At 39.3% G+C, this 27,253-nt stretch overlaps 1 protein-coding gene across 5 annotated transcripts in view; it reads left to right on the forward strand.

The window, feature by feature from the left end:
* MBNL3 (muscleblind like splicing regulator 3) overlaps nt 1-27,253 on the forward strand; it is a 119,963-nt gene that overhangs the window by 24,060 nt on the left and 68,650 nt on the right. For 4 of the 5 annotated variants that reach the window (XM_062183413.1, XM_062183415.1, XM_062183412.1 and 1 more), the window contains exon 3: nt 25,905-26,804. The exons of the other annotated variant lie outside the window; for it this stretch is intronic. In XM_062183413.1, coding sequence (XP_062039397.1) covers nt 26,628-26,804 — 177 coding nt within the window. In that variant the 5' untranslated portion in view covers nt 25,905-26,627. The remainder of the gene's footprint in view (nt 1-25,904; nt 26,805-27,253) is intronic. 5 annotated transcript variants of the gene reach the window in all.

Raw genomic sequence — 27,253 nt, forward strand, 5'->3', positions numbered from 1 at the left:
ACCAGTTAGCTTGATAAACTCTTTTTTTTTTTTTTTTTGACAGGCAGAGTGGATAGTGAGAGAGAGAGATAAAGGTCTTCCTTTGCTGTTGGTTCACGCTCCAATGGCTGCCATGGCTGGCGCGCTGCAGCTGGCGCACCACGCTGATCCGATGGCAGGAGCCAGGTGCTTATCCTGGTCTCCCATGGGGTGCAGAGCCCAAGGACCTGGGCCATCCTCCACTGCACTCCCGGGCCACAGCAGAGAGCTGGCCTGGAAGAGGGGCAACAGGGATAGAATCCGGCGCCCCGACCGGGACTAGAACCTGGTGTGCCGGCGCCGCAAGGCAGAGGATTAGCCTGTTGAGCCACGGCGCCGGCCGATAAACTCTTGGTAACTCACACGTTATTCCACATCAAGGGGATCAGTGATTTTTTTTCAGTTTTTAACTTTTATTTAATGAATATAAATTTCCAATGTACAGCTTATGGATTACAATGGCTTCCCCCACCCCATAACTTCCCTCCCACCCGCAACCCTCCGCTCTCCCACTCCCTCTCCCCGTCCATTCACATCAAGAATCATTTTCAATTATCTTTATATACAGAAGATCAATTTAGTATATATTAAGTAAAGATTTCAACAGTTTGCACCCACATAGAAACACAAAGTGAAACATACTGTTTGAGTACTAGTTATAGCATTAAATCACAATGTACAGCACATTAAGCACAGAGATTCTACATGGGGAGCAAGTGCACAGTGACTCCTGTTGTTGACCCAGCAAATTGACACTCTAGTTTATGCCGCCAGTAACCACCCTAGGCTCTCGTCATGAGTTGCCAAGGCTATGGAAGCCTTCCGAGTTCGCCGACTCTGATCATATTTAGACAAGGTCATAAAAGACAGGGTGAGGATAGTAACCAGTGATCCTAAGAGTGGCATTAACCAGGTCTGAACAAATATACAGCATGAACTGGGGAAGAGGACCATCAGTACACACAGGTTGGGAGTAGAGCCATTGGTGGTAGAACAGAGGTTATGATTACAAAGGAATGAGGCCCAAGTGCGCTAGACAGGGTCTACAACCAAGGACACAGTCATTATTAGAGGAGCTAAGAAAGGTGCTGTCTAAGCTACAATTAAGTTTTCTGATTGAGAGGCAAATAGAACCTGACAGAAGGGGCTTGATAATAATCTGTTGGGCTTTAGGCCTTGTAAGTTAAGAGGCCCAGATTCTTCACATGGGGTACATCCTAAGGGAGGTGTGAATCTCCTGGGGGAAGGCACTCTGTTGACTTTCATTACTTAGCTGACCTGGGAGGAGAGCTGGCCAGGTAAAGGCAGGTGGCATCTCTAACAAGAAATTTACAGTTCTGCCTGCAATGTTGCTGACCCTACTTGGCCGTCCACTCAGCTGCAGGGGTCACTTTGGAAGTTGGGCTGAGTGAAGGGCTTTTCAGCTTAGAGCCAATAAGATCTGTGGCTCTGACCTGGGCATCCTTCGACTCCAGGGCAGGTCCATTTCCAGTGAGGGGATCAGTGATTTAAGCATGTTTGATGCATGGTTAAAAATCCAGAAGAAATAAAGCATACAACTGGATTGGATTTATAGTTAATGACTGTATTGATGCCATTCTGTTTGCCAACTTCGCGATTTACATGGAGATTGTTTTAGTTTTCTTCAGCCTGTAGCATAATTGGCCAGTATGCTGTCAAGGAGCCAATATTTAGTGGTGATTTTCAGTCAACTATTGCTAATAATGGTTTTTGGCAGTGTTTAGGAGATCTCCTTGGCCAAAATAATACTGACACATAAAAAGTCATTTAGAATAACAACAAATTAACATGGAACTGTTTTTGCCTTAGTGTAGGTTATTGTTAACCTTGCAACTTTGGATACTGCTTCACCCGTATTATTGCCAGTGCATTGATGATGTAGTCATTTTCAAGATTAAGCACAAGTCGAACATAGAAAATGACATGAAGGAGTGAAGAAGCCAGTTCAGCACAGAAAATGGAAACTTCTTGGGACAAGACACCATAAGTGCGGCTTAGTCTGGGGACTAGAGGAGATCCAAGTTGCTCTTGTAACCTTTATGGATCAAGTTGTTAACAATGCCCTCATCATTGTGTTTTGATCACAATTTTATCTTTCTCATTAAATGTAAATCTACTACTGCTGTGCTTCCTCTGCACTGGTGAGTTATAGATCCCACTGTATAATCGATATTCATTTTAATCAGAAATTTTCTAAAATAAAATGTGTTTAGCTGGGTTTAGAAATTTACCAATCAAGTCTTTATAACACACTGTAATTATCTCTGGAAATCTTCATGTATTCATTGACTAACTCTCTAGAGATTTCCCTAGCATAAATAAGGAGAAGTGGTAATAATCAGTTCCCTTGCATTCCCTAATCATTGACATCACTTTTAGTTGCATTTTTTTTACCTAAAGAGGGCTCTCTAACTAGGAATCCAAACTATACTTTGTCCTAGATGGCTTCCTGAAAAATCTACTCCTTTCTCTTGCTCATTGACTCAAGTCCAACTAACCTCCTATATACTCGTTTACCCAGTGTATTAAACAAGCAGGGATTTGAATTTGTGCTGTTAACAAGTGTGGCAGTGCAGTAGTGCGCATCAGTACAGCCAGAGTAGTGAAATCAACACAGCCCACAGAACTGTTTCTACTGCTCACCTGGCTATCTCCATGATTCGGCAACCCAAAGAGCAGTGCCCGGCATGTTGGCACCAACTGATTGCTGTGTGTCCCTGCTGTAAGGGCTGTTTTAATATTTCAAATACCATCCTTGTTTTATAGCCTATTGTGAACTCCTGCCACACCACCCATGCCATTGGAGCCCTGTAACTTTCACCATCTTTTCCTGAATTGTTTTCCCCCTGATTTTTTTGTCAGCAACAGCTAGGATTCTGCAAGAGTTGCATCCCATAAAAAGATGGGATACTACTTCCAGACCTCAGGTTCTGTCAGACTGTCAGATTTCATGAAGGCTAGGCCTTCAAGCTTTTATACTGCACTCATAGGAAAGCTCCCTAAGAGTGGCATTTGTGTTTAACACACAGATATAGTGCACTTGATTCATCACCTTACATAGAGCAACTGTTCACTACATTTTATTTGACTGAATCTGGTTTTATAAAGCACAGAAAATTGAATTGGCGCATTTGCAAGGGATTTAATAGAGGCAGGTACACACGGGAATCATAACGATAAATAGCTACCAATGAAGAAGATAAACTCTAAAAAGGAGACGTGAAGACTGCAAATGCACAAGCATTTGGGACCATTTAACAGTATGCCCAACATAACCTTTAAAGCACTAATAATAGTTTTTCTGGATCCTCATTAAGAATACTTAATAATAAAATCATTAATAATAGTTTTCCTAATGATGATCTAGAAAAACTACCAGAAAAAGCAAAACTTTTTTTTCACTATCCTCTCTCTAAAGGGAATGCAACATTTTACAAAGCATTTCGAAAGATTCTTATCCAGACTGATTAAAGAAAAATTAATATTCATGTCTAAGGCTTTTTTCTCATTTCTTTTTTATTGATTCTGCTCCTTGCCTGACATCTTTCCAATAAATGAGGTGTTACTGTAATAAGGCATTAATGTGAACTTACGAACTTTTGTAGTATCTGATGGACCTGCAATAATAAGAAATATTTATCATGAAATTGGAGTGCTGAGAAAATTATTTGGAAACCAGAGTCAACATTATAAAAAGGTTCAAAGTTGAACATACCTTGTCCGTAATGCTTCAGACTAGAAGTGTTTTGGATTTTTTTTTTTATTTTGCAACATTTTATATATATAATGAGCTATCTTGGAAATGGGACTCAAATCTAAACATGGAATTCATTAATGTTCCATAAGCATCTTATACACAGTCTGAGGATAATTTTATATATCATTTTTAGTAATTTTGTGCATGAAGCAAAGTTTCGTTGTGTGGAATTTTTCACCTGTGCCATCATGTCAATGCTTGCAAATTTTCGGACTTGGCTCACTTTGGATTTCAGGTTTTGTTTAGGGATGGTCAACCTTTTATATTTTGATTTCAGTAAAAACACTTCTAAGTTCAAAGAATGTTTTTGTGGAGTGAAAGAATAAAGAATATTAATCTTCTGGCCAGTGCCGCGGCTCACTTGGTTAATCCTCCTGCGGCGCCGGCACACCGGGTTCTAGTCCTGGTTAGGGCACCAGATTCTGTCCCAGTTGCTCCTCTTCCAGGCCAGCTCTCTGCTGTGACCCGGGAAGGCAGTGGAGGATGGCCCAAGTGCTTGGGCCCTGCACCCTCATGGGAGACCAGGAGGAAGCACCTGGCTCCTGGCTTCGGATCGGCGCAGCGCGCCAGCCATAGCAGCCACTTGGGGGGTGAACCAACGGAAAAAGGAAGACATCTCTCTCTCTCTCTCTCTCTCTCTCTCACTAACTCTGCCTGTCAAAATAAAAAGAATATTAATATTCTGTGTTTATTTTCAAATGAAATGTAGCATAATAATTATTACATGGGGGTGGGCGTTTGGAGCAGCCGTTAAGACACCACTTGGAATGCCCACATCCCATATAGGAGTGCCTGAGTTTGAATTCTGCCTCTGCTTCCAATTCCTGCTTCCTGCTAATAAGCACACTGGAAGGTAGCAGGGAAGGGTCAAGTGCATGGGTCCCTTGCCATCAACGTGGGAGACCTGGATGTAGTATTGGGTTCCTGGTTTCAGCTTGACCCAGTTCCAGCTGTTGCCAGCGTTTGGAGAGTGAACTAACAAAAGGAGGATCTATCTGTTTCTCTTTCTGTCTTGATGTCTTGCAAATAAATGAAAATAAGTAAAATTTTAGAAGATTTCTTAGACATCTCACTAGTAATAATATAAGGTTGCTTAAGAAAAATCTAAAATGAACTACTGTCGCCATTGAATTTTGATATGTACACCTTATTTTCCTAAATACACATTTGTATTTGAAAGGAAAATTGTTTTCTCTCATCGCTATCACACATGCTCCAAAATATCTGCACATTTTTAGAAATAGAGACGTGGACTAAAAGAAGAATAAAGAAACACTAATGGGGTTTTTTTAGTTTTTTTTTTTTTAATTTATTTGAAAGAGTTACAGAGAGAGGTAGACAGAGAGAGAGGTCTTCCATCCACTGGTTCACTCCCCAGATGTCCACAATGGCTGGAGCTGCGCCGATCCAAAACCAGGAGCCAGGAGCCTCCTCTGGGTCTCCCATGCAGGTGCAGGGGCCCAAAGGACTTGGGCCATCCTCTACTGCCTTCTCAGGCCACAGCAGAGAGCTGGATCAGAAGTGGAGCAGCCGGGTGTCGAACCTGCACCCATATGGGATGCCGGCGCTTCAGGCCAGGGGGTTAACTCTCTGTGCCACAGGCCAGCCCCGACTAAGTTTTTTGAGGTTCAGTGCACTAGTGGGAGTTTCTATTCAAATTATCAATATTAATCCTTGCATGAGGATGTTCAAGTGTTGTGCATATGTGAATGCTCAAAAGACCCAGTGTTATACATAGGGAGAAAGTGTCTCTTTCTGTGCAAATAGAAGTGTCTCTCGTGTGTGCATTAGGAATGACCCATGTGTGTACTTTACAATTACAGCTTTTAAAAATTAACTTCAGCTTTGTACCATTTATGGTGCAAGGAACAATAAATTCTAATTTATTTATAAACACTGTCACTACAATAGCGAAATACACACATAATAATTCACAGGATGTAACCCTTCAGGGTTGTGTATGTGCAAGTACATACTCAACTGTGATTGACCAGTGGATTGGGGGTGGGGGGCTCTTAATAGACCCCGTGTTAGAGTCACACATTTGTGCTAACATATTTTTGAAAATATTCTATGTAGTCAGTACTAAAGTATCTGTTCTATTTCTTTTTTTTGTTGTTGTTCATTACTCTCTTTCTTTTCCTTCTTGTACCCTGCTGTACCATATCAGCTCCCATCTACTTTTAGAAAACATTTTTGTTACAACAGATGGTTTTTTGAAACATGCCCTTTGGGGCCGGCACTGGGGTTTAGTAGATTAAGCCTCCGCCTGTGGCGCCTGCATCCCATATGGGCGCTGGTTCATGTCCTGGCTGCTCCTTTCCCAATCCATCTCTCTTTTATCGTGTGGGAAAGCAGTGCAGGATGGCCCAAGTCCCTGGGAGCTTGCACCCTTATGGGAGACATGAAGGAATCTAATCTCCTGGCTCCTGGCTATGGGTTGGCCCAGCTCCGGTGAAACTCAATTGTCAGAATTCACGAGCACCAAGAATTTGTCTGTGCCTGGTCATTAGGAAGAATAAAATATGAATTGACAAGAGATTTAAGTATCAGAAAAAGTACTCCAGTTCTTCAGTAATGAAAGATTTAATTAGATTTACTATATGCCGCTTACTAAGACAAAAAAAAATGACTAATATTTTGAGAAGATTGAAGATTGCTATCAAAAGTGGTTTCTAGTAATTGGTAATTAGTACTTCCATTACTTGTATCTATTTTGTATGTCTACTGATTTTGGACACTAATATACCTTATATTTTCATAGAACTGATGAAGAAAAACTATTTCTTTGTCATGTATCTATTTCTATTTCATAACCTCATGCTGCATTCTTCTCATCCCTTTAAAAATTGCAGCCAGCCTTTCTTAGGTGCACTGATGGCTTAATCTTTGTTAACTCTGGGACCTAAACATATAATGTTCAATGCATTTTGAATGAGAAACCCACTCATTTTGTGAGTCTTTTTATTGACAGAATTTGTGAGTGATACAGTTGATTCAGTTGTGGTGTTCTGTGTATATTTTAAATACCACAAAACTAGCAACATCTGTCATTGTAAATGCATGTCTTTATATACTTTGTGGCATTTTTATGTGATTTCTTCTTAAATTGTTTGCAAAGGCAGCTTGTGCGAGGCTGCTTATTTTGAACTGGCCACTGTGCTTGCAATTCTACTACTTGCCACTAGGTGGTGCCTGGTTATAAATTGTGACCGAGTGTCCCATGGGAGGATAATAGAATAAGTTTACAGCACACCACTGACTGTTTTCTATGAAAATTAATTAATTATTAAAATGGTCATTACAAATTTACAGTTACAAATCATAGACTGATGCTCAGTTTTAAATATTTAAGTAAATGAAATTGTATAATTATAGTACTTCTTTTCCACTTTACAAACCAAAGAAAACACATGGAGTAAATGTTATTAATTACTCCATGTGTTTTCTTTGGTTTGTCCTTTAAGGTGAACACTTCCTTTCACTCAAAATATTTTCCATATGTCTATATACAGCTTCCTGTATTTGCTTATACCTTTCTCTTCTACTACACTGATTGTTTTGCTACTGGTTTTAATTGCCCTAAATGACTAAAGTCTGATCTCTTTAGACAGGTGACATATTAGTAGAGGAAAGGACTGTGGAATGTATTCAGTTTAGTGTTTCAGTTAGTTTATCTCCTTTCTGTCCATCAGATATAAGATTCCACCTCTTTGTCCGCCAACAACATATGCACACACCCCAAGTGCACTCACCCCCCCACACACACAATGATTTCTACAAGTATAATCTACACACATAAATATGTGATTGTGTCTTTCTTTGGTTTCTGAAAAAAATCCTGTAGTGATCTCTCTTCCACCAGGTAACCGCTAGCTTCCATCACTCATTTTAACTTCTGCTTCCTTCTGGACTTTGTTGCCTAAATTGGTACAAACAGCTAGTTTGCATCAAATAGTAAAGATTATCTATTAACCACTTAGCAGATTCCCAGCCGCTTTATGGTTTGCTCTGCAAAAGGAGGCTGTTACTTTACTTCTTCAGAACTTTTGAAAGCATTCATTTCAACTTTCCATTCAAATAATTGGAACTGTTTTTAAGTGGAGACAAGAGTGGATTCATTTCTTATGATCACACATGTATGTATTCATGGCATGAAGATTGAAAGTTTAACTGTGAAGTGGGGGCAGAGACGCAGAGAGAGGGAGAGACAAAGACAGACACAGAGTTTGATTAAGAAAGGAGTTGACTGAAGTTGGAATTAAAACCTTTTCAAAGTTGTAGAACAAATTCTGGTCATCAGAACTGAACTCTTAAGCTGACTCTATCACTAACTCTCTTTGCAACTGTGACTAAATAAACTGCTGTCTGTAGTCCTGCTCTCTTCTCTGAAAACTTAAGGGGGTTGCCTGTAGATTATCACTGCCCAAATTGTGAGTCTGTGACACAGGCTTTCTTTTCTTTCCTTTTTTTTTTTTTGACAGGCAGAGTGGACAGTGTGACAGACAGAGAGAAAGGTCTTCCTTTTTGCCGTTGGTTCACCCTCCAATGGCCGCTGTGGCCGGCGCACCGCGCTGATCCGATGGCAGGAGCCAGGTGCTTCTCCTGGTCTCCCATGGGGTGCAGGGCCCAGGCACGTGGGCCATCCTCCACTGCCTTCCCGGGCCACAGCAGAGAGCTGGCCTGGAAGTGGGGCAACCGGGACAGATCCGGCGCCCGACCAGGACTAGAACCCGGTGTGCCGGCGCCGCAGGCGGAGGATTAGCTTAGTGAGCCCTGGCGCCAGCGCGACACATGCTTTCATATCAAAGTAAGAATGTGTGAGAATGCATCTTAGCTTTCGGTCTGCTTGTGTTCATGATTGAACAACTCAGCAACCAACAAAAACACAGAACTATATGCATGATAGAAAAATCTAGATCCATCCTTTTTTCTTTTTCACTCCTGTGTTTCCAGTATCTGCTGCTATCAATGTAGTGCTTAACATTTGGGAAATCTTGGTAAATCTGACACTTTCTCATTTATGTTCAAGGAAAACAGGAACCGTGTAGTGATTATTTCTTTTCTTTGCATACATACAGTGACTATGATTTATAAGAAATATTACCTTTGGATAATAGAGAGTAATTTAAGAGGCCACAGCTTATCATTTTCTATTTCTAGGAACTCACGGTTATAAAGGAGGTGAGATTCAGAATTAGTCATATGCTGCTTCTAATAGTTTTGGGGTATAGGATTATGTCCCTGATGAGATTATAAACTCACTGAGGGAAGAGACTACCTTGAATGTATTTTATGTCACCCAAAGACCAAATGCAGGGCTACCCACAAGGCACACAACTTAGCAATGCACTTCCTCTCTGTTACTGACTCATGACATCTTAGCCTCGTGTGGTTATTTTGAGGTTTCTAGTCTAACTTTCTGAACAATGTAATAGAAATCCAGTGAAGAGGAGTATACCACCTAGTGGAGTTCAACATACCATGGAAGAGTGCTAGCTGTGTTGACCTACAATGGGTCTTTTCGATAGTTTTCACCTATAAATCCTTCTGGAAAAAAACAGAAAACAAGTAAACTGCTTGCCTTTCTTTTTATTCATCTCCGGAGTTTCTTACTTTGTAAGTTATTTATACAAGGAATTTGATGGCTTCAGAGTAAATAAATAGCAAATTATTTTAATTTTTTTAGTCACTGAAAAATAAAGGGATGACGTTTGTCAGATTCCGAATTCCATATTGAACAAAAAGAGTTCAGGTGATTTATTTCAGAGGCGCTCAATTAGTGTTTATTTTGTGCAAAACATTGTTGTAAGTGCTTTATAAATATTGAGCCATGTCAATCTACAAAACAGCCCTCTGCCATAGATACTATTATTGACATCATTTTATTGATGACAAAACTGAAGTACGGATTGTTGAAGTATTTTTTCCAAGGTCTTTCAATTAGTTTGTGAGAGGTGGAATTAGGAAGAACTTCTCCTGACTCCAGAGTCCCATTGTTACCTAATCTGTGAGGCTAGGATCTCTTTTGCAGGTTTTAAAAAAGAGTGATGACATTGACTTTTTTCTCTCTTCTTTTTATGAGTGAGTACCCAGGCGAAGTTTCCACTTTTTTGAAAAGCTTTATTTCTATATTGAATATTAATCTTTAAAAAAAAAATTCTGGAAAAGATACCGCCCAAAGATTGGGGAAGGCACAGCTTTCATCTGTTTTTACCACCTTGAAGCACTATACCTTTATTTTGATTCTGTAAACCTTTTGCCTATTTAATTAACCGACATTACTGATATCTGGATAAGTTTTACTCCAGTCTCTAAGGATGCTGTTACATCAGCTCTGTATTCTGTCGCTAGGGCAGCTGTTTACTTTTTTCCATCCAGGTCCTTTGCACTCTCCCGCACTGAATTTATTGACGTGCTCATTTGGCTAAAGTCAAGCCTGAAACACCAAGCAAATACCAACGTTTGTGCATTTTTAAAAAATGTTTTCTTTGAATTCCTAACAGTTTTAGGTCTCACACTACATCTGATACCAGTTTGATATCATTTGGTGGGATTTGGGGTTTGTTGAGTGCCTCATATGTTTTATTCTTGCTGGGAAACAGATACTGAGATTAACTATCTTGAGTGACATAATGCTACAAAAAAGCAGACTTTCTTCACTTTTTTGAGCCTTAGTTTCCTCATTTCTAAAATGAAAAAAAAAAAAAAAAATGAAAGGAAACCGAGCCTGTTAACTGCCAGGCATTAGACTACACCCGTCTCTGAAGGAATTCACAGAAAGATGCAAAACTCTGATTGAATGGGCTTGTGGTGGAAAAGCCTGTTTGGACAGTGTTTTGAGCACGTATTGATTACTTTTGCTTGGTGAACATCAGAAGCTTGCTCCAGAAGAATCAGTAGGATTTCCTCTGCACCCCCCCTCTTTTTTTTTCCACTAGACTCACAATTTATTTCTTGGCATAGGAAGCACATTCCATATTTCTCTAAGACATTAAAACACATTAAAAAAAACCACTTCATGTTGTATTAGTCTTTCAGGATGCAAATTTGTGAAGTGTGCTATGGGAATTATAGTCTGGGAGACTACTAAGGTACATGAGAACAGCTACCATGTCTAATGTCTTATACATAGTGTTTAATATGTATTTTGAAAACAAATTAAGGAAAAATAGTAGATTATGAGGGTGCTTCAAAAGTTCATGGAAAAATGTACTCAAAAAATAATTTTGTGAACAAATTTAAAATTGTGCACTTTTTTCATAATGTGCATTTTTCATGAATTTTTGAAGCCCCATCATATGTAAATATTCAGACTCTTTTTTAATAAATGATTTATTTATTTGAAAGTCACACTTAACAGAGAAAGAGGGAGAGAGAGATCTTCCATCCTCTGGGTCTCTCCCCAAGTGGCTTCAGTGGCCAAGGCTGGGCCAGGCGAGAGCTGGGAGCCAGGAGCTTCATCCAGGTCCCCCATGTGGGTGCAGGGGCCAGAGCACTTGGGCCATCTTCCACTGCTTTTCTCAGGCCATAACAGAGAGCTGAATTGGAGGTGGAGGAGGGGGGACTTGAACCAGTTCCTATATGGGATTTCAGGCAATGGCTTAACCCATTAGGCCACAATGCTGACCCCAATATTCACTCTTTACACACAACTGACAAGTTTAAGTTTTATTTAATGAGTAACTACTGAAAGCTTGCTCCTACTCTTACTATTTATATAATATTCAACCCTAGTTGTACAAAGCATTATGCTGGAAGAGGTAGTAGAAAATACACCTAGAGTTCCCAAAGTAGTCAATTCAAGTTAGTATTATGGCTGAATGCACTCATTGAATCCAGGGCAGTTTGAACACAATGATGGAGGTGGAAGGCACATTGCAGCACATGCAGGAGTGATTGAGGGCGAGGAAGAGCAGGTATCAGATGGAAACATCTCAACAGTGAAAGCTTCAGATGCCTTCCTTGAGAAAGGAGTGGAGTTAAAGCATAGAAAAGTCACATGGAAGTTTTTTGGACAGAAAGAATTGCAACACAAGAGATAATGGTCAGATGCCTGAGAAACATGGTCAAGGAATGGATGGGTTTCTCATGGTACTATTGGCCCATTTGTGATAGCTTTGTGGACCTAGACATGGGATTTTTTTTTTAAAAGACAAAACATATATGTATCTGGGTCTCTAAAATCGTGTCATTTATCCAATAAGATTGTCTTCTGGAAATTTGGTTGAAATCTGGATTATAAGATGTAAACATGGGGGGCTGTGCCTTATCTGTATTTGTACCCTCTACATCTAGCTTTGCAGCCCTGAGTTAGTTCTTAATAGATGTTTGTGTAGTGAATAAATTAATGAAATATTAATTATGGCTAGCTACTATTGATCTACATTCAGTAACTGGATGGATGCCATCTAGTCTGCATGGTTTAGAGGCCTTCCTTTTCCTGCCTGAAGATAATGAGCTAGAATGCTCAAAATCCATGTCCCTTTCTCCATGTGTCTTATTTGACTCTTGATAAATTGATAACCTGAGTTGGTCTTTTTCAGTGGTTACTAATGTGAAAGTTGATTTGTTGCCCGAGGCTTGAGTGTTTTCAGTGGAACAAGTATTCAGTAGCACATGTTAATTGGTACTTTTATCCATATTAGGACCCTGGGAATTTAAGCTCAGTTTTATGTCAGTTTGAATTGAAGAAGTTTGGATTTGTTGAGAACCTTTATGATCTTAGGTAGGATTATACTGTTCTTTTAAATAGGATCAAGTCGTTTGGTCCCCTTCATGTATATATTGAATTACATGGCTGTCAAATGTAATCATTTAAAGCATTCAGTACTTGATGATATAAATGATATAATGTTCACTTTAATTTCCTCAGCACTCCTCTAATGGGTATGCACATGATTTCAAATTGATGAACACGACATGGTAACTAAAGTATAGGATTTCATCAGTTTTGATGGACATTCTCTTCACTTCAGCACAATTATAAGGGCTCTCTTTAAGTTACTATTTAAGCCCTTTTTCCTCCTCAGCCTCCACCTTCCTTTTTGCCAGACCATTTAAACTGAGTTGACTTGTTGGGATGATTCTTTATATGACTATATATATGTATATATATTCTTTATATCCAAATACGCTGGTACTTACCTTGCTGTACAGACTTCCTTGTTGATTTGACCACAGCATTTCCCTTGAGTTTTATTTTCAAATCACTGCTCTGTTACTCAGATCTTTCCTGAAACCCTCTTGTGGTGAAATTTTTTTGTATCTTGCCTTCTCTTTATGACTTTCATACTCCAGATTTTGTATAGTAGACTTATAAGATAGCAACAGAGAAAGTTGAGTTTTTGGAGGCACTGACAATCTTGGTGTAGTATTATCTATTTCTAAATCTTGGTTAAAAGTTTTCACTTTGAATTAGTCGTTTTTTAAAATTTTTGATAGAAAAATGTTATTGTTGGGGGAGGAATTTACTATGTCCAAAGGCTTTTATACTCCCTTTCTGCCCGTTGGATGCCAGATTTCTGGACCACATGTTCTCTTGAAGAGGTGATTTTTTAAAAAAATATTTATTTTTATTTATTTGAAAGGCAGAGTTAGAGAGAGAGAGAGAGAGAGAGAGAGAGAGAGAGATCTTCTTCCATCTGCTGGTTCATTACCCAATGGCAGTATAAAGGCTAGGGCTAGGCCAGACCGAAGCCAGGAGCCAGGAGTTTCTTCCAGGTCTCCCTTGTGGGTGAATGGGCCTAAGGCCATATTCTGTTGCTTTCCCAGGCTCATTAGCAGCGAGCTGAATTGCACATGGAGCCTCCAGGACTCCAGCCAGCACCCATATGGGATGCGGTTGTCTCAGGTAGTGGCTTTACACACTACACCACAATGCCGGCCCCAAGGGGGGATTTTTAAACCCAATGTGCCAAGCATTTTCTCACTTATTTGTTAGACATGAGTGAGAAGAAATACTCCAAATTATAAGCCATTCAAGATCCTCTGGCTTTCATAGATAGGGCATAGTAAGCTTTCATATTATAATTGCAAGAAGCTGAGAATTTAGAGGTTTTTAAATAGTTGCCCATGTATTTCTTATGATTATTATGATTTCTGAGAACTTTAAATATTGAAAAATTCAATACAGCTCTTTGGTGACAAGTGTAGAATTGAAATTTTGTTGAGATAGGGATTTTTAAAAAATTTTAAGTTAGGGATCGGGCCAGCGCCGTGGTTCACTTGGTTAATCCTCCGCCCGAGGCTCCGGCATCTCATATGGGCGCTGGGTTCTAGTCCCGGTTGGGCAGCAGGTTAACACCCTGCCCTGAAGCTCTGGCATCCCATATGGGAGCTGTTTCAAGTCCTGGCTGCTCATCTTCTGATCCAGCTCTCTGCTGTGGCCTGGGATAGCAGTAGAAGATGGCCCAAGTCCTTGGGCCCCTGCACCGATGTGGGAGACCCGAAAGAAGCTCCTGGCTTTGGATCAGCACAACTCTGGCCATTGTGACCATCTGGGGGGTGAATCATCTGATGGAGGAGCTCTCTCTCTGTCTCTACCTCTCTCTGTAACTCTGTCTTTCAAATAAAGAAAATAAATCTTTAAAAAAAAACTCTTAAAAGCTCAGAAGCAAATGATTGCCTTTCTTCAGCAATTAATAGTTACAGAGAGTGCCCTACCTGTATACAGTGCTACAGAAAAGCCTACATAGCCAGGAATTAAGTTCTGACTTGAATATGGCTTGTCAGTGAAAGAAACTCAATGAAAGAGGACAATTAGTTTAAACTTATGGGAATATGACGGCCCATTCTGACCATAAGTGCCACAATAGCAGACCTAATTAAATTAGATCATGAGCTCTTCATGTGTACACTAAAAATGTCAAGCATTTTAGCTCTAGTAGATGAGCCATTCTGAGCCTCTGTTCTAGGTGAGAATCATCAGTAAGTTATTGGGTCCCTCACTGGCTTTGAGAACTTTGTGTGAGTTCATTTAGAGCACTTTGACGTGTTTTTATATTTAGTGTGTACTTGATTATCTACCCTTGCTTTTTAAAACCTGGAATCTGGATTTAAATTATGTGCCTTGCAAAAGTAAGCGTAGAAGATATTCCCCCATATACTGAGGCAAAGCAGAGTTGAAATGGATAATTTTATAGAACTGTTCCTATTGAAAGTGAGTATGAAATTACAGGGTTGAGCTGTTGAATTCCAATCTTATGGTATAATTAAGCCAATCTTATTTCTAGTTCCCTTCTACTTTGGGGTGTTTGAAATCTTTCCATTGAGACTTGTTGAGACTGACCTTGGGAGATAGAAGAGAACTATTCTACCTAGGCCAAAAGATGACTTTATAATCACTCTATTATTCTTACACACACACTTCTTTATTATTAATAATGCCATTGACTGTCCTAAATTCAATTAGATTTTTTAAAGATTTATTTATTTATTTGAAAGGCATAGTTGTTAGAGGCAGAGGCAGAGAGAAACAGAGACAGAGACAGAGAGAGAGACAGAGAGAGAGAGAGAGAGAGAGAGAGAAAGAAGGTCTTCCATCCACTAGTGATGGAAGATCTACTCCCAGATGACTGCAACAGCCGGAGCTGTGCCAATCCAAAACCAGGAGGCAGGAGCTTCCTCCAGGTCTCCCACGTGGGTGCAGGGACCCAAGGACTTGGGCCATCTTCTACTGCTTTCCCAGGCCACAGCGGAGAGCTGGATCAGAGGTGGAGCAGCTGGGGCTTGAACCGACACCCATATGGGATGCCAGCACTGCAGGCGGCAGCCTCACCCACTACGCCACAGCGCCAGCCCCTAGAATATGTTTTAAAACTAGTTTATTTTAAAGTTCTTCCAATTTTTTAAATGAATTACCTGTAATTTCCAGTCCAGCATAACTCATTCTGAGATGTCAAGAGAAAAGTGGAATTCTTATCTCAGAAGCCTCCAAGGAAGTGTATGCTCCAGCTTGCATGGAGATTGGGAAATGGCAGGCAATTATTAGCAAACCAAAGAATATGTCCTGTGTACGCTCCCAACATTACTCTCTTAACTCTTGACGAAATCTGTCAGCTTTCCACTGGACTCTAGGCAATTGGATTATAGATATAATATTTCAGTCATGTGCGTGATAGGAATTGAAATAGTGTCTCAAGCAGCAGTAACTTGAGAAACAAAGGGTTAGAGCTCCTGTATACACTTTCCTATAAATTTTTCTTTCAACATAAACTGTTCAAGTCTACTAAAACATTTGGTGTTGGTCTTTGAAATCAGAGCACATTTGAGACTCCACACTTCTGACCACAGAAATTTTTTCTCTGTTCTTTCGTGGGTTTTGTAAGTGTTCCTAAAAATGAGTGCTGTTGAGTATTGAGATTGAAGACCTGAATTGATCAGTTATAAATATCAGAGACAAGCTCAGGTAAGGAACCCCTCCCAGTTTGCCTACTAGGAACAGTGATGAATCCCTGTACACCACTAAATGACATAGATGCTACCTTAGTTCACGTCTCTGTTATGTGACTCATATGCTTGACTGCGGTCACTTAAGCTGTTGATATGTATTTAGAGGGGAAACGAACATTCAGTGATCACTTTTGATTATTATCTTGCAGTGTGTGTGTGTGTGTGTGTGTTGGAGTGGGGTGGAGGTGCACAGTAAATGTTCAACCAAATCTTATCAGAGTATACATTGGCCTGGAAGATTTAATCCAATTCAGTTCAGTAGGCACTTGGGAGTAGCATGAATGAACATTGAGTTGGTGGTTAAAATCCTATAACAGAAATTTATAGGATGTGATTACAGCCTAAAAGTTACTGTCGGAATTCAGCTTCTGGAATGAACATATTCTCTAGAAAAATCTAACTTAACTGCGAGTGAGATCCCAGTGGAAAGAACGGGGCCATCAAAGAAGGAGGTACCTTTGTCTGAAGGGAAGAGAGAACTTCCACTTTGACTATGACCCTGTCGGAATAAGATCAAAGTCGGCGAACCCTAAAGGCTTCCATAGCCTTGGCAACTCATGACTAGAGCCTAGGGAGATTACTGATGCCATAAACAAGAGTGTCAAATTGTTAAGTCAGCAACAGGAGTCACTGTGCACTTGCTCCCCATGTAGAATCTCTGTCCTTAATGTGTTGTCCAATGTGAAGTAATGCTATAACTCGTACTGAAACAGTATTTTTACACTTTGTGTTTCTGTGTGGGTGCAAACTGATGAAATCTTTACTTAGTATATACTGAATCGATCTTCTGTATATAAAGATAATTGAAAATGAAAAAAAAACCTTGGTTTTAAATTGGACATTGCATACAAAATTAATCAATTTTTTAAAAATATCATGTAGGATCTCTGTCCTTAATGTGCTGTACATTGTGATTTAATGCTATAACTAGTACTCCAACAGTATTTTTTTTTCACTTTGTGTTGCTATATGGGGGCAAACTGTTGAAATTGTTACCTAATATATACTAAACTGATCTTCTGTATATAAAGAGAATTGAAAATGAATCTTGATGTGAATGGAAGGGGAGAAGGAGTGGGAAATGGGAGGGTTGCAGTTGGGAGGGAAGTTATGGGGTGGGGAGAAGCCATTGTAATCCATAAGTTGTACTTTGGAAATTTATATTCATTAAATAAAAGTTTTAAAAAAATAAAAATAAATTTAAAAAAATCCCAGTGTAAAGGTCAACTTTTTGAAAGTTTCTATTATAGAAATTAAAATTGAAAAATATTTTCATCAATCCAGAAAATAGGAATACAGTTATATGTCCCTCATGGTTGGGGTCATTGATAAATGGGTAGTCAGCAAAATGCACACTTTTCAGCTTACTTTTCACACTGTCCAGACTTGAATCATTGCCTGGCATGGCTTTATGGAGCTTGTGAAGTGGAGAGAAACACAAACCTTTATCCATTTCCCCTTTGTCTTTTGTTCTTCCAAAGTATATTGGATCCATGGACTTTCCTCCGATTGTGTTGCAGGCTCCTTAAGTAAAGCAATTTTCCAGGGGATAATCATTGTTAATCTTCAACAACTGTGGCCACTACATTTCCAGTTGGCTTAAAGTCTTTGGAAGAAGCATCTATTTCTATAACAAATATACACTTTTCTGAGCTCACTTTCTAGGTGCTTCAGGAACAATCCCCATGTTATTTCTCTTCCTCCCTGTGAACTTGACATCCTAGCCAGCCTGTGTGTGCTCACATAACCTGCACATGTCCAGTGCCCAAGCTGATATTCTCACCTTCATCCCTGCTGTTCCTCTTTATTAGGAATACTCTCTGCCCCTTTGCCCCCACCTCCCTCCTTCTCAGCCTCCAAGACCCAGCTCCACCTTCTTCTTGAAAACCCCATTGACTACGCCAGACCTTGGTGACATTCTCTTCCCAGAACTCTCATCCCATTTGTTGTTAATGGTACTGGATTTTGCTCTGGATTATCTGCATTGCTTGCTTTTATTTTCTATATGCTGTTCTTACCTCCCCTTCTTGAGTGCAGAGTCAGTGCCTTCAAGTTCTGATTCTCCAGAGGCACCTGACACATGTCTGTGCAAATAGTTGGCATTTGATCAATACTTTTTGATTGATATTTTCCTGCATGAATTCTTTTAAAGGCCTCGATTGCCTTTTTAATAAATATTTGTTGAGTGGATAAAATGAACGATGGATATGTTTATTTATTTTCTGCTCCCCTTCCATCCCCACCAGCTGCCACCCCCTAGAATGAAGTACTGAAAGGACCAGAATTCTGTCTTGTTCACCTTTGTTTCCCAGCACCTAGATCAGAGACTGGGTCATATTAAATGCCTGATAAATAATGAATTGTCAGCAAAATCACCCAACATACATTAAATATAATCAGTCTTGTGACTCATTTTCTTTTTTCCTTCCTCCCTCCCTTCCTCCCTTCCTCCCTCCCTCCCTTTCTTCCTTTCTTTTTCTCTCTTTTTTCCCTTCTCTCCTAATCTCAAATGCTTGAGCATTACAGGACTAGAATGGCCAAATACATCAAGTTCCCCCTCATACTAAAGCATAAATCCAGTTTTTGGTGAAAAATGATCTTTTCACGGCCCTAGGATTTCTATCCCATGCATACAAGGAAGTATTTAACCAGCATTAGTTAATAATAGCTATATTTAGAATGTGAGTTTTAAGTTGCTTTTATATTACATTGGATTAATTTAAAATATTTAAATGGCATTTATAAATAAGTTCTCCTAATTTCACATGTTATTTAAAAATAGATACATCTTAAAAATAAGTTAACTCCTTTGACAAACAAAAACAGTAATATGCATTGTTAATTCTGTGTTCAAAAGAGATGTTGTAGCAAGTATATTTTCTCCTGTGACCATATGTGTGAACTGAAATGGGTTGTTTGTTTTATGAAGTAGAATAACTTGACTTACCTGCTTTTTTGAAAAGGTATATGAAATTTGCTATCCCAGGGGTATTCTGGGAAAAAATGCAAAGACACTTTACAAAGAAAAAGCTTAATGAAAAAGTTCTGTACATAGACAAAATATCCTTATTTTTATGGGCCTTCTTTTCATATTGAAGACTCAAGATTCCAGAAGCCTATAAACTCATGGTTTCCATCTGCAGTGCTGAGCACTTGAAGAATGTGTGGTGGTGACCCACCAACCAAAACACGTGAGGTGAACAGAACCCGAAGCAAATTCAAAAACTGGAAGGCTTTTAAATCTTGACAGCCTGCCAGTTCAAGCAGTGTGTGGCAGGTGTGTCATATATTTGTAGAGCCAAAATAAATGGCCACAAGAAATTCAGAGGCAATACAGATGTAAGGAAAACTTAAAATAGAAAGAAAACAGTGTTTTCATTGTTTATTCAGGAGGTTGATAAATGCGTTTAAAGGAATGCCTCTTAAGTGATTGTTTTAGATGCCAAACTGTGTCTTTGTGATCTAGGACCATGCATTTTCTGTACAGACGTCTGTGTTATGTGGTGGCTTGAGGCGGGAAGGCAAACGAAAGGAAGAAACAAGGACAGTGTAGGAAAAGTGGAGCATAAGCAGCTGCTAGCAGTGGTCTTGCAAATGGCTCTGGAACAATTTACTATTTACTCTAGATTAGCGGACACTATTTGTTACTTTGGTTTTATCTTCAAGACAACGTCCATGAGAAAATACATGAGTCCTTAAACATTTTACTTTTTTTCCAAAGGGTTCACTTAATAGTGGGCCTCGTGTATATGTGATTCTATTTCTTTCTTTATTTATTTTTAAAGTTTATTTGAAAGGCAGAGTTACAGAGAGGGAGAGGCAGAGAGATGCAGAGAGAGGTCTTCTGTCTTCTGGTTCACTGCCCAGGTCTGGACCAGGCAGTGTCTGGTGACAGGAGCCAGGAGCCAGGAGCCAGGAGCCAGGAGCCAGGAGCCAGGAGCCAGGAGCCAGGAATCCCTTTCAGGTATCCCACATAGGTAGTAGGGACCCAAGAACGTGGGCCATCTCTTGGTGCTTTCCCAAGCCATTAGCGGGGAGTTGGATCGGAAGTGGAGCAATCAGGACTTGAACTGGCACCCATATGGAATGCCAGCATCTCAAGTGGTGACTTAACCTGCTGCCACAACACTGGATTCTGTGATTATTTTAAAGTTCACTGTATTTGACTGAAATGGTCATTTATCAGTTTGATTACTATTTATAGCCCTTGCCTATATTATCACTGAACGAGGGTCTTTTTACTTGTTGAGCTCTTTATTTAGTGGAGCATTTAGCCCTTGACAATAATGTTACTTAAAAGTACTTTTTCTCAAAAAGTAAAAGCAAAGAAGGAAGAAAGGAAGGAAAGAACGAATGAATGAATGAAAGGTATATCATTATATTCTTAGAATGATATCTATGAACTATGTTGAATCTGTCCTCTTTGTATTAATATTACATTAATATGAAGAAATAAAGCATCAGAAAAAAATTAGATGAATAAAATCTGAATCTGAAAAAAAGGCTTTGTATTTTCTTCATATTATGGCTTATATAAGATTCTTATAGGTAAGCATTCACGAAAAATCAAAATGAACTCTTCTGTTTTTGAGGAAGAATACTTAGGGAATGGTTCTTCCTTTGACTTAAAGTGAAATCTGCCGCCTCCCACCCCGCCCAGTTCAATTCCAACACACTCTTGTTAGGCAAAAACATTCCAAAGATGAACCCACTATTCAGATATAGACAGGAGTTATTTGGGTATTCCATATTCTTAAAAGATCTTGTTGCTATCATATGAGCAGGAGTAAACCATTGTTTACAGACAAGGAATATCATCCCAATGTGAAAGCTAGAATCGTGAGAACATCTTCAACTTTACAGGTCCAGTAGATTCAAAACTGCCCAGGTGGCCAAGGCTCACCCAGAAGGTGTTCAACTGACAAAATTTCTTCACAGCATCATAGTAGAACAAAAGGGTTAATGTTAAATTACCATTTATACTCAAAAAGAAAAAGAATCCTGGGGAATGCTGTGACACTCTTAACTTCCCGTGAAAACATGGAGCTAGCAAAGCTAAGACATGATTTCGACTGTTAAACACTTTACAGTGTAATAAAGAAAAGCTAAGGGACCCAATAAGCTAGAAAAAGGAATAGTGTGGTATGTAACATAAAAGAAGTTTTATGGCATGGTGGGGAGGGTGGGCCCTGGAGTCATACTGCCTGGATCTTAACCATGTCTTGATTACCTACTAGAGACCTGAAGTTATGCAGATTAAATGATTTAAATGGTCTCCACATTCATTTCCACATCTATAAGATGAGAATAGTATCATCCTTTAGAAGAGAATCCACAGATCAACAAGACTAAGTGTGAATTGTTTTGAAGTGTTCTCAATTACTTCCTTCTATGCAATCGTATTGAGTATTAAAAAGTATTCTTACATCACAGTATTTGATGCATCATTCCTGGTGCATTAAAGACTTGTGTTGAAGTCAGACTACCTAGTGTCCACTTCTAGGCCTTCATTAATGCTAACCATTTCATTTCTCTGTGCCTTTGGTTTTTTCTGAGCTTAGGAGATTCCACGGGAGCAGGGATCTTATCAGCTTGGTTCAGGATCTAGAACAGTGCTAGGAACACAGTAAATGCTGAATAAATGACTCACCACAGCCCAGGGATGTGCTGAAAGTGATAAGACATCAATCGGGAATGTAATTTTGAGAAAGAACTGTAATTACTCTACAGAAGCAATTGCGTTTCCTTGTTTAAGACTTCCAAGGGAGATAAGAAGTGATTTCTATTGCATGTCTCTGCTGGGGTCTGTGAATGAAATTTGAAATATTTTGCCTGGAGTAAAGGCTCAGCCACTTGAAGCTTTGTCACTTTAAATAAGTAAATTAACCTCTATGATCTTCATTTCCTTCATTGAAATTTTTAGATTATCATTCAGGCTTTAGAATATTTGAGTATTTTGAGAGCTCTTGAGATCGATGAAGTACAAACACTTGTAAACTGCAAACAAAATATGGTAAAAATGCACTAAGAAGTGATAACTTTTTGTGTTCTACCTTGGAGGATCATAAATCATAAAAAACAAAACTGTATTCCTACTCTTCAAATGTAACATAATTAAGATAAACTTGTATTATCCCCCAAACAAAGTTCTTAAAAATCCAGGGAAAACACATGCCACTTGCTGTCTTTTTTATTCATCAGATGAGCAGTGTGGTGCAGGAGAAATCCTCCACATCGTCATACCAGCTCCCTTTAGTTGTTGCATTTAGTTTCTTCTGAGCTAGCCCCCAGAGTAGTTCCATTCTGAAGGAAGACATGTGCTGGCTAGAACTGCTTTCAGGAACTGGCCAGGCTCCCATCAGAGGTTACAGGCCAAAAAGAAAAAAAGAATGAGAAAATTCTTTCTTCCCCATTCCATGATCTTCCATAAATGTGTGGCCAGAGGCCAATTCCTGTTTGCATTTTTCATTTGTAGAAGTTCAACAAGCAAAGTTATTATTTATTATCTATTTCTATACCTCATGGACCTCTGTAAAAAAAAATCTTACTCCAGAGCCTCATTGTTTATGTTCTGAGCAAATCTGCAATATATATATCCTCTTTCCATTATTTTACTTCCAAATGTTTTTAGGCAACCTCTGTGAGAGCACTTCACAAAGTTCATGGAAATGGAATTGAAAGATAATTTTATTCTGGTGCAAAAATATTTTGAAATCCATGCACATGCGGTGCCTTCAAAAGTTCATCAGAAATGTATATGAAAATACTATGCAGAACTTATAATTTAGGGGCCGGTGTTGTGGCACCACGATCCCATATGGGCGCTGGTTTGAGACCTGGATGCTCCACTTATGATCCAGCTCCCTGCTAATGTGCCTGGGAAAGCAGTGGAAGATGGCCCAAGTGCTTGGGCCCCTGCATCCATGTGGGAGACCCCCAAGAAGCTCTTGGCTCCTGGCTTCAGCCCCACCCATCCCTGGCCTTTGTGGTCATTTGGGGCATGAACCAGTGGATGAAGATCTCTCTCTTTCTGTCTCTTCCTCTCTCTCTGTGTAACTCTGCATTTCAAATAAATAAAATAAATATTTTAAAAACATAATTTAATTGTAGAATTAACTTTGCATACATCTTTCAATATAAATTTACAAACTCACAGTATACTCTTTCAGAGTACTTTTTAAACACTAAGTCAGTTACAATGTGGAAACATTTTCCCTTGAAATTCAACTTAGTAATACTAATGAGAAGAATTTGGGTCAAAGGAGAATTTGTGTCTATTGGAGTAGCCAATCCAATAACTCATCAGGCTTTTCAAAAGTTTTTTTAGTTGTTGTATCTCTTTAGTTTTTTTTTAAACTAGCTTTAGGGGCTGATATTGTAGTGCAGTGTATTAAGCCAAAGCCTGTGGTACCAGACTGAGACGGCATTCCAGGCTCCTGGCTTTGGCCTGGCTCAGTCTCGGACATTGCAGCCATTTGGACAGTGGACCAGTGAATGGAAGCTCTCTCTCTGTCTCCCTCTCTGTGTGTCTCTCCCTTTCTTCCTCTCTCTGTGTATGGCTGCTACAGCAGTAAGAGGAGCTATAGAAATTTTGGAGGAAATCCCTGCCCTGTCCTTTAGGTCTGTCATTCAATGGGTAACACTTATTCAACATCCATGATTGCTTAGTAGGCTTGCCAGAAGGAAACTGGCAAATTCACTATGGTTGATATTGTGGCAGTAAGAAAAATGGCAGTGAAAGTGACAACTGTCTGCCATGGAAGGAGGAGAACTGAAGTACTTCCAAGGACATTGATGACACCTAGTCTTTAACCGGAGGCTAAACTACATTCAATATTTGTTTGTAAGATGGCAAAGCTACATATAATATACTTCTGAAAGGTTTCCATGATGAGTTACTCAAGAGAAAAAACATGTTTGGCTCTTGAACAAATTAGCTTTGTCTTTTTCAAAAAAAAAAAAAAGATTGATTGATTTGAAAGTCGGAGTTACAGAGAGAGGGAGAGACAGAAAGAGATCTTTCATCTGCTGATTGATTCTCCACATGGCCACAACAGTCAGGGCTAAGCCAGGTGGAAGTCAGGAGCCAGGAACTCCATCCGGGTCTCCCACGTGTGTGGCAGGGGCCATCTTCCCCTACTTTCTCAGCCACATCAACAGGGAGCTGGATCGGAAGTGGAGCAGCTGTGACTTAACCAGGATATGCTATGTTGGCCTTATAGGCAATGGCTTAACCTGCTGTGCCACAATGCAGGCCCCTGTGCTTGAATTTTCTAGATATTTTATTTACTGATGATATCTGAAAAAAAAAAATCAAGGGATATTGAATCTAATCTTGTGTACAGAAAATGTCAGATTTTGCAAAGTTACAAAACATGTTCAAAAACTAAATGAAATATTTTCAAGAACTTTAATTCTGGTTTTTTGGTGAAGTTAAAAATTAGTTGATTTTTTGATACTTAGAATCTGTTTTTGCAATTATTCAGTATTATATTTCAGTATGTGTTATGGCCTGATGCCAGTAAATTAATCGTTCTGTATATTCCCAGCTCATTTGTTTAAAAATTACTGTTAGTTGATAAACCAGATTAAACTACAAACCTTAAATATGTGTGATATTTACTGTTTTAACGTGTTTAATGTATTAACAGTGCTTTCTGACACGTTTGTTGTATACGTGGAAATATTTTTTCTGAGTTGTTACAATTTTCATTCATAGAGCCATAGGACAGCATGCCCAGAGAAAAATCCACTGTATTTTCAAAGGATTTTTTCCTTTATCTGAAGCACATTTTACATTTTTATCCTCTGCTCTACTTTGTATATAGTGAGCCTCTACGTGGTTGTGTGTGTGTGTGACCATATTATATGATTATCAACAGTTATATTCCAAATACTCATACAAGTTACCTCTTAGAACAACTTACATTTTTTTTTAGCAATTCCTGTTTTCTGGGTTTTGGGAACAAATCATCTAGATGTCAACTACGCTATAGTAAAGTCAGTTTAAAGACAGATCTTGGGGGAGGGAGTGGGCCTTGTGGTGCAGTGGATTAAGATGTGGACATCCCAATTTGAAGTGCCACTTGAGTCATGGCTGCTCTACTGCCTGTCCAGTTGCCTGCTAATGGGTCTGGGAGGGCAGTGGAAGATGACCAAAGTATTTGGGCCCTTGCTACCCACATGGGTGACCCAGATCTGTTTTTCTCTTCTCCCTCTGTTTCTCTGCCTTTCAAATAAATAAATCTTTAAAAACAGGTGTTTGGTAGCCCCTAGAAACTGAGGACCCATAAGTGGATTATGAATGTCATGTTAAGCCATGGCACTTTTTGTGCAGTGGACTCTCAAAATGAATTTCTGCCCCAAACAAATCAAAACGAAACAATCCTTTTAAAAAATCATTTACAAAATGGGCTCTTGCCCAGTCTCATTCTGCAACAGTAGATATAAGTGGCTACTTCCTTCCACTGTGCAGTTTTACACTGGGAAATGCCCCTTTCTTTGACAATAGCTGGCTGTAATATGTTGCACTGTCAGTGTCTAGATTAGTTTCCTGCTTAAAGGGCATACGGTTACTTTATTCCCTAGTGTAGAGTTTAAACTAGAAGCCTTGTACTGTTTTAGCTAATTTTATTTTATTTTTTATTTTTTGCAGGTTTGGAAAAGTGCCTTTTCTGAAAATTCTGCTGCTTGGATTCTACTCTAGAGCTGTCTCTTTATTAACCCCTCTCCCTACCATACCTTTCCTGGTTCCCTGTCCGCCTTCCGCACAGAACCTGGTGTGCTTGTAGTTCACTGTCAGCAACTTGTCCATTTCTGTTTTTCTATGATTCTCAATTTACTTAGTGATTTTTCCCTCCCCTTGATTTTTGCAACAAAACTCTTTTTGGGCTGTGACACTCTCCCCAGTCTTATTCTTTAAAGCTAAGAAATAGGGAGGAAAAGTTCTCTCCCCCTAAACTGACATCATTCTGCAAATTGAAGGGCAGCCAGCAGCATATGCTTTCTGTAAGAATAATTGAAAACATCAACTGGAGAGCACAGAATTCTTTTGAAAGTGTGCCAATTATTTGAAGTAAATTCAGCAAAGGAACCAAATAAAACATTCAGTGTCTTAACCTTAACAGTTGCCTTCTTAGGAGTTGGTCTCTAATTTGACTCTTAGTTATTCTGATACAACTTGTATTTTATAATTGGCTTTTTGTTTGACTAGACCGGATTTGACTTAAGTGAAAACCTAAGTGCTCACAATTAGGCATCTCACCAAAGCAGCCTGTTATCTCTTCATAGTTAGTTTGCATTCATCTTTAATCCTTTAATAATCTGCAGTAACGTTGTCCTAAAGAGGGTGCACTTGATTTTCATTTTTTTTTTCAATATGACGGCTGTCAATGTTGCCCTGATTCGTGATACCAAGTGGCTGACCTTAGAAGTCTGTAGAGAATTTCAGAGAGGGACTTGCTCTCGAGCTGATACAGATTGCAAGTTTGCCCATCCGCCAAGAGTTTGCCATGTGGAAAATGGTCGTGTGGTGGCCTGTTTTGATTCTTTAAAGGTGAGTCTCATCTGACTACACATCATTTGAATTTGTAGATTTCTGTGCTTTTGAGGTGCAATGTGCTTTGAAATGAGTAAAATTAGTAACAATGCACAAGTGGTAAGATTTGTTTGTTATGCTTTAAGACGAAATGTAGACTTTGTATGTTTAGAGTTAAGGCAGTCTAAAGCTCAGGCCACCAAAACGCACTTATGAAAACAGATACTCTTAAAGAATAGCCATTCACGCATTGCTGTAGGAGTTAGGGATTGCAGTGCTGCTATCATTGGCTTCTTTTGTGTCTTTTGTAGATATTGAATGCAGCATCGTAATCCTCCTACATCCTAGAGGAGGCCTTTACTGATTTACAGTGTAGCTTATTATCCACGCAGTCAAAAAATACATTTGTCAAGGACCAGTTAGCTTTTTGAGGATTGATAAAGTCAGGCTGACGGAGTGTAAGGTGA

This window comes from Lepus europaeus, chromosome X (genome assembly GCF_033115175.1).
Source record: "Lepus europaeus isolate LE1 chromosome X, mLepTim1.pri, whole genome shotgun sequence".
Taxonomy (NCBI): domain Eukaryota; kingdom Metazoa; phylum Chordata; class Mammalia; order Lagomorpha; family Leporidae; genus Lepus; species Lepus europaeus.